The sequence below is a fragment of the Petromyzon marinus genome, chromosome 2 (assembly GCF_048934315.1).
Source record: "Petromyzon marinus isolate PM22_M1 ecotype Great Lakes invasive population chromosome 2, UKy_Petmar_22M1.pri1.0, whole genome shotgun sequence".
Classification (NCBI taxonomy): domain Eukaryota; kingdom Metazoa; phylum Chordata; class Hyperoartia; order Petromyzontiformes; family Petromyzontidae; genus Petromyzon; species Petromyzon marinus.
This window is the reverse complement of record NC_133668.1, coordinates 19,884,870-19,896,829: the sequence shown is the minus strand read 5'-3', so window position 1 is coordinate 19,896,829 and position 11,960 is coordinate 19,884,870. Positions and strand designations below refer to the sequence as shown.

At 49.8% G+C, this 11,960-nt stretch overlaps 1 protein-coding gene across 1 annotated transcript; it reads left to right on the top strand.

The window, feature by feature from the left end:
• The first annotated feature begins 581 nt into the window (after positions 1-581).
• LOC116945321 (frizzled-8-like) lies at positions 582-7,952 on the top strand. Its single transcript, XM_032959725.2, has 2 exons — positions 582-2,692; positions 4,318-7,952. The coding sequence occupies exons 1-2, from the start codon at positions 1,206-1,208 to the stop codon at positions 4,781-4,783; spliced, it is 1,953 nt and encodes a 650-aa protein (XP_032815616.2). The 5' UTR covers positions 582-1,205; the 3' UTR covers positions 4,784-7,952.
• The last annotated feature ends 4,008 nt before the right edge of the window (positions 7,953-11,960 follow it).

Sequence of the window (11,960 nt, the reverse complement as noted above, 5' to 3'; positions counted from 1 at the left end):
ATTAGGCAAACACCTCCTGGCGATGGCACAAACAAAGGAAGCGGTGGACGCGATTTTTTGCGGATGATTGAGAAGGGCCCGCGGGGACAACCACACTGCCACAACAACGCGCGCGCTGTTTCGTGCGTTGGTAGAACTCTGCCCTGTACGATTCACCCACGCGCTGTGTGTGAACATCAGGCACACTGGGGAGACAAAGGCCGCCGGGCGTGGTGCTGACCACACCACCACACCACCCCCCCCCCCCTCGTACGCCGTGACTTTCTGATTGCCACGCGTCCGTATACACGGCGGACACATCCCTGTATAGACTATGGAGATAGCTCTAAATGACCACAACTATTCCAGCAGTCCCTACACTTGTATTTGAATAAACGCCCATCCATTGCCGTTAATGCTGCCTAGCCACCACCACCCCCCCCCACCCACCCCCTGGCCTTTTTAATTGTTTTGTTTTAATTCTCGCACTCACCACCCCGCACAAATCCTGGGCCCCCCGCCCCATCACCCAACTCCTCCTGCAGCTCCACGGCTCAGTGGCGTGCCCCCACCCTTCCACCCAACCTCACTCATCCCTCGCTTCTGCGAACAAACTCGCCCCCCGCAGAGACCCCCCACAGAGCGCGGAGCTGCTGGGGCTGATTGGCCACGCGACTCGGGATGAAGGCGGAGCAAGGCTCCGCGACCCAAGCCTCGTCCCTTTGGCTCCTCTCGCATTGATTACATAAGGAGGATGGGCGCTGTGCGGTCCGCTAAAAACACTTCTGGCGCGCGATTCTGTTGTTTGGTGAGTGCTTCTTCATCTGCGCGTTGTTAGTACTCCTCCGAATTTTGTCCAAGGCAATCCGTAGCACATTCAAAGCGAATGTCTTCGCAGTTCTTATCATGTCATTGGTGGGATAAAGCGAGTTTATAAATAGCAGAATCGTCATCATCATTATTATTGTTAATGACAAGAAGTTAATTTTTGGAAGCTTTTGGGCAAAAGCCAAGAATGCAAAACTAACTGTTACCGCTCAACCTGGGACTTGGGTTCTCGCCGGGATGCGCTCTCGTTGAGAGCCGCGATTTCATGAACTGCGTCCATTCACAATTCCAACACGCGAAACAAAACTTTAAACCACGATTTCGAAGCCGTCGTCCTTCCGATTCAGTTTCTCGAGCAAACCACAGGCTCGACAATCTCCACTGCGCGATCGCTAGCGATGCTTTTGCTGCTGCTGCTGCCGCTGCCGTTGCTGGAAATGAAGACGACGACGACGATGAAGACTACGATGAAGATGCTTCTGCTGCTCATCTGCGCTCCATCCACATCCCTCGCGCGGGACCCCGTGTGCCAGGAAATCACGGTGCCCATGTGCAGAGGCATCGGCTACAACCACACGTACATGCCCAACGACTTTCGCCACGACTCGCAGGAGGAGGCCGGCCTCGAGGTGCACCAATTCTGGCCCCTCGTCGAAATCCACTGCTCGCCGGACCTGCGCTTCTTCCTGTGCAGCATGTACACTCCGATCTGCCTGGAGGACTACAAGCAGCCGCTGCCGCCGTGCCGCTCGGTGTGCGAGAGGGCCCGCGCCGGCTGCGCGCCGCTCATGCGCCAGTACGGATTCGCGTGGCCCGACCGCATGCGCTGCGACCGCCTGCCCGAGCAAGGTTCAGCCGACAGCCTCTGCATGGACCACAACCGCAACGACGCGGGGCATCCCCCGGGGGCGCCTGCGGGCCAAGGCGACGGTGGCATCCCCTCCTCCTCCTCCGACGAGGACGAGGACGACGTGACCGACAGGCAGGTGCCGCCCAGAGACGGGGGAAGGCAGCCAGGGGCAGCGGCAGCAGCAGGAGGCAGGGGCAGAGTGATCGGGGGCAGCGCGGAGTGCGAACCGATCTGCGGCTGCAGGGCGCCACTGGTGCGCATCTCGAACCCTCGCCACGTCCTCTACGACCGCGTGCGCACGGGACAGGTGCGCAATTGCGCGACGCCCTGCCACTCGCCGTTCCTCGGGCGGGAGCAGCGCACGTTCGCGTCCTTCTGGATCGGCCTGTGGTCGTCGCTGTGCTTCGCGGCCACGTTCGCCACGGTGAGCACCTTCCTTATCGACATGGAGCGCTTCAAGTACCCGGAGCGGCCCATCATCTTCCTGTCGCTGTGCTGCATGCTGGCGTCGCTCGGCTACATCGTGCGGATGGTGGCGGGCCACGAGGCTGTGGCGTGCAGCGCGGACTGGCACCACGTCCTCTACGCGAGCTCCGGACCAGCGCTCTGCACCGCCGTCTTCCTGCTCACTTACTTCTTCGGCATGGCTGGCTGCGTGTGGTGGGTCATCCTGTCCCTCACCTGGTTCATGGCCGCGGGATTGAAGTGGGGCAGCGAGGCCATAGCCGGCTACTCGCAGTATTATCACCTGGCCGCCTGGCTCCTGCCGAGCATTAAAGCCATCGCGGCGCTGGCCATGAACGCCGTGGACGGTGACCCCGTGGCCGGGATCTGCTCCGTGGGCAACCAGAGCCTGGACAACCTTCGCGGTTTTGTGCTGGCTCCTCTGGTCGCGTACCTGCTGGTGGGCACGGCGTTCCTGCTGGCGGGGTTGGTGGCGCTCTTTCGGATCCGAAACGCCATCAAACAGCAGCAGCAACAGATGCAGCAGCAGGTGCAGCAGCTGATGCAGCAGCAGCAGCAACTGATGCAGAGGTGCGTGCTGTGATGGTGATGAAGCAATAAAGGAAGGGTCGCTGTTGTAAGCACGGATGTTTAACCATATGGGGTTTATTTTTTGTATAGTATTACCGTTGAGGTTTTGTGTGGAGGTGATGCCAGTGTTAACTCTAACCTTTGGGTTTATGCTAAGTATGTATGTTGAACTTCTAAGGCCATGTTAATATCAGCATGAGGATGATGGGCGGGAGAGGAAATATTTAAGGTCAGGGTTCAAGCTGAGGTTAATGTTAGCTTATACTTCAGTGTTATTGTTAGGGTTAGCGATTAAGATCATATTCATGGAACTGTTAGTGTTAGTGACCAGTATAATATTATGGTTCTGACGAGGAGGGGCTGTTAAATTTGCAGACTATCTATAGGCTTTGCTAAGGTAACTGAGGTTAAGGCTAGATCAGATTTAATAGCTAGTATATGAACATTATGAAGACCTGTCTATGATTGAGGTGTCATTAGCACTGTGGGGAGCTGTGATGTAGTGGTCAGCGCTACACTGCGCTCCGAACCCGGCGGCTCGAGTTCCATTCCCGCTCACGGCCAACACCGGTGACGATTATTTGAACCGGTCCTGGCCTCCCCTAGGTCGACTCAGCCTCAAATGAGAACCTGGTGCGGTGTTTAAGCATCGCCACTAGGGAGATAAAGGCAGCCGGGCGTGGTGTTGGTTATCCAATCCCTCGTGTGCCGTGTCGGCCTTCATAGGTGCTCGCTAACAGCACTTGCCCCAACAGCCTCTGTTACAGCTATACGGGGGATCTTTGTCTTGTTTGTTTTTATATTCTCACTGTGCTACAGTCTAACACGCAGCCTACCATCCTTGCAGGACACCACTATAAACTATCTGGCAGCGTGGCTCTGTCATTAAAGGGCTCCACTCATGGAATGTTGCAGTTCAAACCTCAGGCATTGGCACATTAGTGCGATATCAACAATGGTTGTACTTTAGAGCCGCCACATTAAACTCTAGCTTAAGCAATTAACTGGATTGGATAGCAATACTGTTTTAGTAAAGACAATTGTTCAGAATTAGGGATTTTGGCTAACAAATTCTAAGTCTGGGGCCCTCTGTAGTCGGATACTGCGTGGCACTTAGCCCCGCGCCTCTGTTGCCGAGTGTATTTTGTACCGTCATTAGGCTGTTCATTTCCACTGCTGACGTCCAGTAGGGGCACGAGAATGATTTTGAAGTTGGGGGTGTAAGTATATAAGGGGGGCCCATGCTGAGTAGCCCAAGGGGGGCCATGAAGGATATTGAGCGAGCTGAGTTGAGGGGTGAGTTAATCTGTCACTGCTGACCAAATGTTGCGACGTCTCTCGTGTACACACACCCTGTAAACGCCAAAAACTGAAACACAAACGAAACATTAAAAGGTTCCTCGCAAAGGGGTGGGATTGGAGGTAGGGTTAGGGTCAACGGGAGGATTAGTGCTAGTTTGTCAGGAATAGAGGCAGAGCCAGAAACTTAAAGTCTATTACGTTATGCCCCAAAAACCCTTTCCCCATTGCGCCGGGTGGCATTTCAAGCTTTCAACCACTCTTCATTGCTCGTGTTCACCACACCGCGCTCATCCAATCACCGCCGCCCGTTTCTCACTGTGCAGCAGCGCGAATCCCGGAGGCGCCAAGACAGAGAAACTGGAGCGGCTCATGGTCCGCATCGGGGTATTCGCTGTGCTCTACACGGTGCCCGCGGCCGTGGCGGTCGTGTGCCACCTGTACGAGCAGCAGCACCGCGACAGCTGGGAGCGGACCCTGGTATGCGGGGGCGGTGTCGGCGGCGATGGTGGCTTCTCCGTGGATCCCAGTGCGTGTGGACCTGGGCCAGGTCACCTGCCCGAACCGGGTGCCCGGCCAGACTTTGCGGTATTCATGCTCAAGTACTTTGTGTGCCTGGTGGGCGGCATCACGTCGGGTGCATGGATCTGGTCGGGCAAGACGGCCGGGTCATGGAAGAGGTTTTACAAAAGGTGCCGGGCCTGGCGCGCGGGGAAGAGGCACAGGTCCCCGATCGGAGCCGGAAGAGGGTCTGGATCGTACCCGAAGCAGCTGCCCTTCTCCCACGTGTAGGACACATGGGCCAGCCGATGGTTAGCGAGCCTCGACGTATTGGTCAATGAGAGGGATCTTCAAGAGGACACTTATAGGTGACCTCAATAATGATCAAAACATTTTTTGAAACAATGCCGGAGAATACCCGTAGGAAGTTAGAATCACAGAGACCCCAATATTCAGTCCAATTATTAATGGGAAATTGTAGGCAATGCTTAGTACTCTTAAGGGGACCAAGTCGGAATAAGAGTCAGTCAAATAGTTTTCCCTCTCAAACAACCATTGGGTTATGCACATCTCAATTCGTGACCCTGAGCCAACAACGAACATTACACATTCCCATGTTTTCATATATAACTGCTTTTTATTTCCTATGAATTGGTGTTGGTTTTTATCATCCCTTGAAGGATTGAGGACTGAGTGGGCCCTCCATAAACATAATTTTAATTCATAAATTTTCATCGTTCAAGTACTGCGATAATGACGCAACTTGGCCGGTTGTTACAATTACAAAGGAACCTCCATTATGAACCTGATATCATCATACTATAGTCAATGCATACGGGAAGTCACCACTCCGTTACTGCTGTAACACATTCGATATTCTCATCTCCATTCATGGCCCTAAGCCAGTGGTGGAAATTCCGCATTCCTATGGCAGAGGGAACCACATTTCATACCTGCAACTCCTTTTTTATTTCATTCCACAGTGCTTAATTTTGTGGCGATAATGGCACCTAGTATATGACTGTGGATTTTTTTTACCACTGACAGATACAGGTGCCATCTAACTCTCCAACATCAAAATCGTCAATTCATAAGATTCACACACGTCAATCCAAAAATGGAATCTACTTTGTGGGGATCTGGTTGAAGTATGGAACATTTGCCCCGTGACAAAAAATGTGAGATTTCCACTCCTGGCTTAGGGCCACCAGTGGTGATGCACACTGCCCGCTTCCGCTTTGAGCAGAAGATACAAATTGGACTGAAGCAACCTTGTAGTGCTCACGGAACACACGATACTTAATTAGCTTTGTTATTGTCGGACCTGGTGGGGAAAGAGGTCATGAATCTCGGACTCTCACTGGAATAAATAAAGGATGGCAATCAACCGTTCAATCGTACCTGTCAATGCAAAGGCAACTCACACATTTCAAGTATAATTGATTAATTCAGGCCACCGCGTTGTCCCTTATGTGAATACTGTATAGTGAATGAATGAAGTAGAGGGTACAGTTCATACGTTTGCTTTCTCATTCTTGCAGCAGTTGGGAATTGTTAAATCCACTGTCAATGAAGAGAATAATTATCGGATATTGATACCTTAAGTCAATCTAGATTACCTTAAGTCACTTAAAGAGATTCTGATCTTGTACAAACCTTAGGCTGTTGTGCATTCATTATTGTTGCTATTGTTATATATGTATGCCGATTACCATTGAGAAGTATATGCTATGTAAATAATGTACAGCTACTATGTATTTAGGAACACGTGTTTACATATGTATGATTGTTGATGCATTCCAGTGAAAATACACCAATTAATTTATATGCTATTTTACGAACGCTTCACTTGCTAAGTTGATACTTGTTGAAATATATATATATTTTTCAAATTGAATTCGATTGCTGTCTTGTGATTTTATTTAAAAGCTTCCATGTTGTCTTATTGGTGCAGTCCGATAATGCATATAACTGAACGGAATTGTGGTGAAAGCGGCTACTTAACAAGTTGTGAGGTTGAAAGTTGAAAACGCAACCAGGAGTCAATAAATGAGTTGCAGTTGTAAGTCTACAATGGTTTGTCCTATGGATGATTACTGTGGAGTTTACTGTGGAGTTTACTGTGGAGTTTCCACCGATGGTTAATGGCCATCAACAAAGATAAGCAGTGGCTAAAACTAATTTTAGCAGAGGTACTTAGTTGATATAATTTGCGTGAAATGTGAGTGTCACCATCTCATATGTTAGGGTTTTCTCCGGTCTTCTTTCACATCCAAGAAGACCCAATAGGAATTAGCTAAATGAGTTTAAAGTAAAAAAAAACATCATAATTAACATCAGACCTCAATAACATTGATCATTAGCATAGCATTCCTTACTGACAACATTATCTTCATAAGAGATTGGAGTTTTGTTTTAATTTTTATCTTCAAATCAAGATTTATTTAATTTGTTACACAGTTGATCCAGTTGAGCCGGTTTCCCGGATATTTTACAAGGGAGATCCATGGTGCCTGAGCACAACAACAGAGCAAAGACAAAAGCATGAATATTGCAGAGAATGAGTACAGGGTCTTTAAGGAATATTACACAACCAATTATAATTGTTGGAATAATCAGCATGAGGAAATATCATTGGCATGAATCATTCATTATTACCGTTGAGTATACGGTATTGTCATTAGAAAACATCACCAAATATGATCGTCATAATCAGTGAAAACCAGGCATTACAAATTCTACAGTGCTTTTAGATGCAATTTGCATAAACGGAGCTACAATAATTTTATTCCAATCATTATTCATCACAAAGCAAAAAGGATCTTCACGATAATGACCACACATTTTTCGTGTGATATTGCGTTATCGATGGTGCACAAGCTCAAATAACAACAAACTCAACGCATTCGTCAATAACACTGAGGCCTTAAAAGGAAAAAACATGTTTCATTTATGACGTTTTGGGCAATGGCCCTTTTTTCATGGCACATTGACATCAACCATCATCGATCACATAAATAATTCATATCATCACTATCAATTACCATCACAATAATTAATATCACAAATGGCATCCTCCTATTTGGCATCCATTAATCCTTCGTCACCAAAGTCAGTCACTAATTGCCATCTTTACCTCCATCATTGACATAATTATCATCAGAAACATCAACATCACCAAATATTATCATCACTATCACCACCATCGCTACTACAATTGCACCGTAAGCCCCAATACAAAGGCATATTATGCGAAAGACGGCGAGTCTCACAGGCAATCCGTGAGACTCTCGGTATCTCACGACCGTGCAAAGAATTATCCGCTTTTTTGTTGTTGTTGTTGACAAGCAGACAAAATACGCTCACTTCATATATATATTCCTCTCAAAGCAACACACATTGAAGTACAATTTACACAACCCATCGGCCCCACGGCCCTCGAGGAGTAAACCTCAGCAGGCGCTGATTCAATGCAAGAAAACTCCGTACTGGTTTCGACATTCGGCAGGGTCAAGCCAACGTGAAATCAATGATGGTGATCGGCGAGATTTTACGTGGGCATGGAGCCTCCCTTTAAGACGTGGGCATGGAGCCTCCCTTTAAGACGTGGGCGCTGGTTTTAAGATGCGCCCAAACTAAAGGAAACTAGTTGTCCCCGTGTGGCTTTGTCGACGCCGCCTGCACGAGATGTCCATTCACGGCTTGTGGCACATTCTGCCCTGGGGATGATAAAAGGGCATGGAAACTGGTTTGTCGAGTAAGGGGCTCTCTTTCTCTTTAATCGCATTTCCTCGACTCTCAGCAGGACTTCTCGCGCTGAGAATTAAAGCTCGCTTAAACGCTTCATAAATCCAAATTGTGCACTATTGTACAAAACCATTATTGTTTCAGGAACACTGTGTAAGCCGGCTCTATTTGAATGCCCCTCCTACATTAGCAGATCTCAGGTTCGGAAAAGCCACGCACTTCTTCTATTCTATGTTTTTTTAAAGTCTTTTAAAGATGCACTTATTTGTCGCTGAGGCTCAACGTGAATGCTGCGAGAATATTTTCTGGTTTGGGTCGATTCAGCCCATCATGCTTCTAGTGTATATAAAACAAGTACCATTTTGTGGAAAGTCAACATTTGCTGTCCATTGTAAGACTGACTCCCACCACGTGAATGTGGAATTTCCATCGCTGGATCAAGGCTCCACACCTGCTCGAATGAACAGGGAGACACGAACACTTGATTTATATATATTTTAATCAAAGTATTCCTCACGGAGTCGCGATATTGTTTTTAAGGGGGGTCCTGCTTAGGGGCCGCCCATAAATGACGTCACGCGCTTGGGGGGGGGGGTCAGACATTTGTGACGATGTGTGACGAGGGGGGGGGGTGAGAAATGTGACGTCACATCAAAATGCGCAACTTTAAATAAATATAGACAACACGTTCTACTTAATTAAATATACTTTTTAATAAATGTTCTCTCCTACAACATCAGAGTGCAGCACCACATTAAATACGCACTACAATGACAAATAGTTTAAAGCGATTTGAAGTATGTTTTATTTTTATAGGGGGGGGGGGCAGAGCTTTGTGACGTCATATTTGAGGGGGGGTCTGACTTTTTGTGACGCCGTGTGACGAAGGGGGGGGGGGGTCAAAAATCGTCCTAAATCGCGTGACGTCATTTATGGACGGCCCCTTAGGATATATTTTGTCCATAATTCCTTACCGAGTACAAGTGCCGGTCCATACGGGCGACGTTCCAAGCACCACTCCTCAACCCCGTCACACTTGCTCACCACTCACCCGACTCTCACCACTCACCCGACACTCACCACTCACCACTCACTCACCACTCACCCGACTCTCACCACTCACCCGATTCTCACCACTCACTCACCACTCACCCGACTCTCACCACTCACCACTCACCCGACTCTCACTACTCACCACTCACTCACCACTCACTCACCACTCACCCGACTCTCACCACTCACCCGACACTCACCCGACTCTCATCACTCACCCGACACTCACCACTCACCCGACTCTCACCACTCACCCGACACTCACCACTCACTCACCACTCACTCACCACTCACCCGACTCTCACCACTCACTCACCACTCATGCGACACTCACCACTCACCCGACACTCACCACCCACCCGACTCTCACCACTCACCCGACGCTCACCACTCACCCGACTCTCACCACTCACCCGACACTCACCACTCACTCACCACTCACTAACCACTCACCCGACGCTCACCACTCACCCGACACTCACCACTCACCCGACACTCACCACTCACCCGACTCTCACCACTCACCCGACACTCACCACTCACCCGACTCTCACCACTCACCCGACTCTCACCACTCACCCGACGCTCACCACTCACCCGACACTCAACCCGGAGAGGGCTTTGGTTTTGACTCTCTCAGCATTCTCACTGCCAGCTGCACGCCACAGGCCAGCAAACCACCATTGGCTTGACTTGCCGTAACCCTTGAAGGCAAATGCGTTTCGGGCGCACGCAGATCTATCTACGTGTGATCCATCAACCCTGTCGCCAAAGCGATTGGATTTCATCCAACACCTCTCCAACCATCACCCACACCAAACAAAGATCCCCCGTGCAACCTTCAACAGACTGTTGGGGCAATAGGTGCCAGCACCACGCCCGGCCGCCTTTGTCTTCCCACACCGCACCAGGTACTCATTTAAGGCTGAGGCGACGTAGGGGAGGCCCCCAAGACCGGTTCATGTATTCATGTTGGCTGTGCGCCGGAATCCCCGCATACAAGACGCTTGCGTGGTCGAGGAAACACGAACACCATCACCCACAAAGATGAAGATCCCCCGTGTAGCCTTAACAAGCTGTTGGGGGCAAGTGCTGTTAGCGAGTAGCACCCTTGAAGGCCGGCGCGGCGCACGTGGTAGTGGCGTGGCCAGAACCCCGCCCGGCCGCCTTTGTCTTCCCAGTACACACCGCACCAGGTACTCATTCGAGGCAGAGTCGAACATCACCCACAGCCTCTTCCATCACCCACAGCCACCCACATCACTCCTCCTGCGTGGACTTCACCTCAATCGGCCACCCTCGACTTCCCCAACCACCCTTCAACCATCCACCCCCCACACTCCCCTCCCCCTCCCGCCATCGTCTTACCCTTCCCCCATCCGCGTCCCTATTCATGATTTTGTCAACCAAATGTTTAAGGGCAGCACGGAGGCGGGAGCAGGGGGCCCTGGGGTTGGTTGGCAGCGCTAATGAGCCGCTAATGGACGGAGGCGCGTTGCCTCCCGCCTGCCATCACGTGCCAGTTTTCCAAGCCGGCAAACATCCTACATTCCTCCAGCCAAATAAGCACTTCCAGGCTAATTGAGGCTCGCAGGGGTATGCGCGTGTTTACAGAGGGCTACCGGGGACCATCTGATAAAGCCCCGAGCTTAAAAGCGTGGAAGAAGGGTGGTGGTGGTGGGGAAACACTCACTCGTGGTCGCGCATCTCGATCACCACAGAGCGAGAGGAAAATGCAGCACACCTGGTTTCTGCCGGAATGCCCGCACAGCGGTGTTAGATGCGGACATCTACACATGCGCATGTGCAGCATACGTATCATCATATGTGCGTACATGTTACAGGCAAAGCAGCTTTGTCATGCCACTCGCTGGATGAGGGCCTCCAGCAGCAAGTGCTGGATTTAAGCATAAGCGAAGTAAGCTACAGATTAGGGGGGGGGGGGGGGGAGCCTCTAAACACGAAAGAATAATAATGGGAAGTTTCAAGTTTTACATAATCGGTTGAAAAATAAAGGAGATAGCGAAATAAGTATGTCTAAAACGGTTATTTCCATTCCGATATCACAACAATACACAATAATTCCTCGATTACGAACCTTTACTGTAAAAAAAACATGGGTTTTATGAAATAAAGTAGTTGTATTGTTTTATATTTTTATTGTTTTTTTGTTGTTGTTTCCCTTGTGCGTGACTTTACCGAAAGAACCAAGAATATGAATCCCTGCAGTCACGAAAGCTTTAAATCAAAAGTCGTTGCACTTACGTTCCAATGCTTAATTTGTCTTTCGATAAATAACCTTGTAAAAAAAAAATCACCTGGCCACGTCTCGCACCCGCAGAAAGGGCATCTCGAACCCCAGGTGAAGAGCCACTGGCTTAGGGGCCCAGCAATGTCATCATCCCAGCAATGTCATCATCCGGCTCTGCCCTTCACACACTCCCTCTGCGGGTTTTAGGGGTTATTTAACCATACTTCACCACGCCGGTCGGCACCTGTTGGTGAAGGGGGGTAGCATATAGACGCGGGAGCATATAAGTGCAGTACAGCAATGAATTATGTTGCACTGCTCTCGGATATCCACAATGTAATGTAGGTCCGAAGCTTAAAACAGCTGTTATGCATGTGGCCGCCCATCCTAGCACTGGCTAGGCCCGACTCTGCTTAG

Coding starts and splice junctions, on each gene's coding strand:
- LOC116945321 (XM_032959725.2), top strand. CDS start 1,206: ATGCTTTTGCTGCTGCTGCTGCCGCTGCCGTTGCTGGAAATGAAGACG. Junction 2,693..4,317: donor CAGCAGCAACTGATGCAGAG/GTGCGTGCTGTG, acceptor CTCACTGTGCAG/CAGCGCGAATCCCGGAGGCG.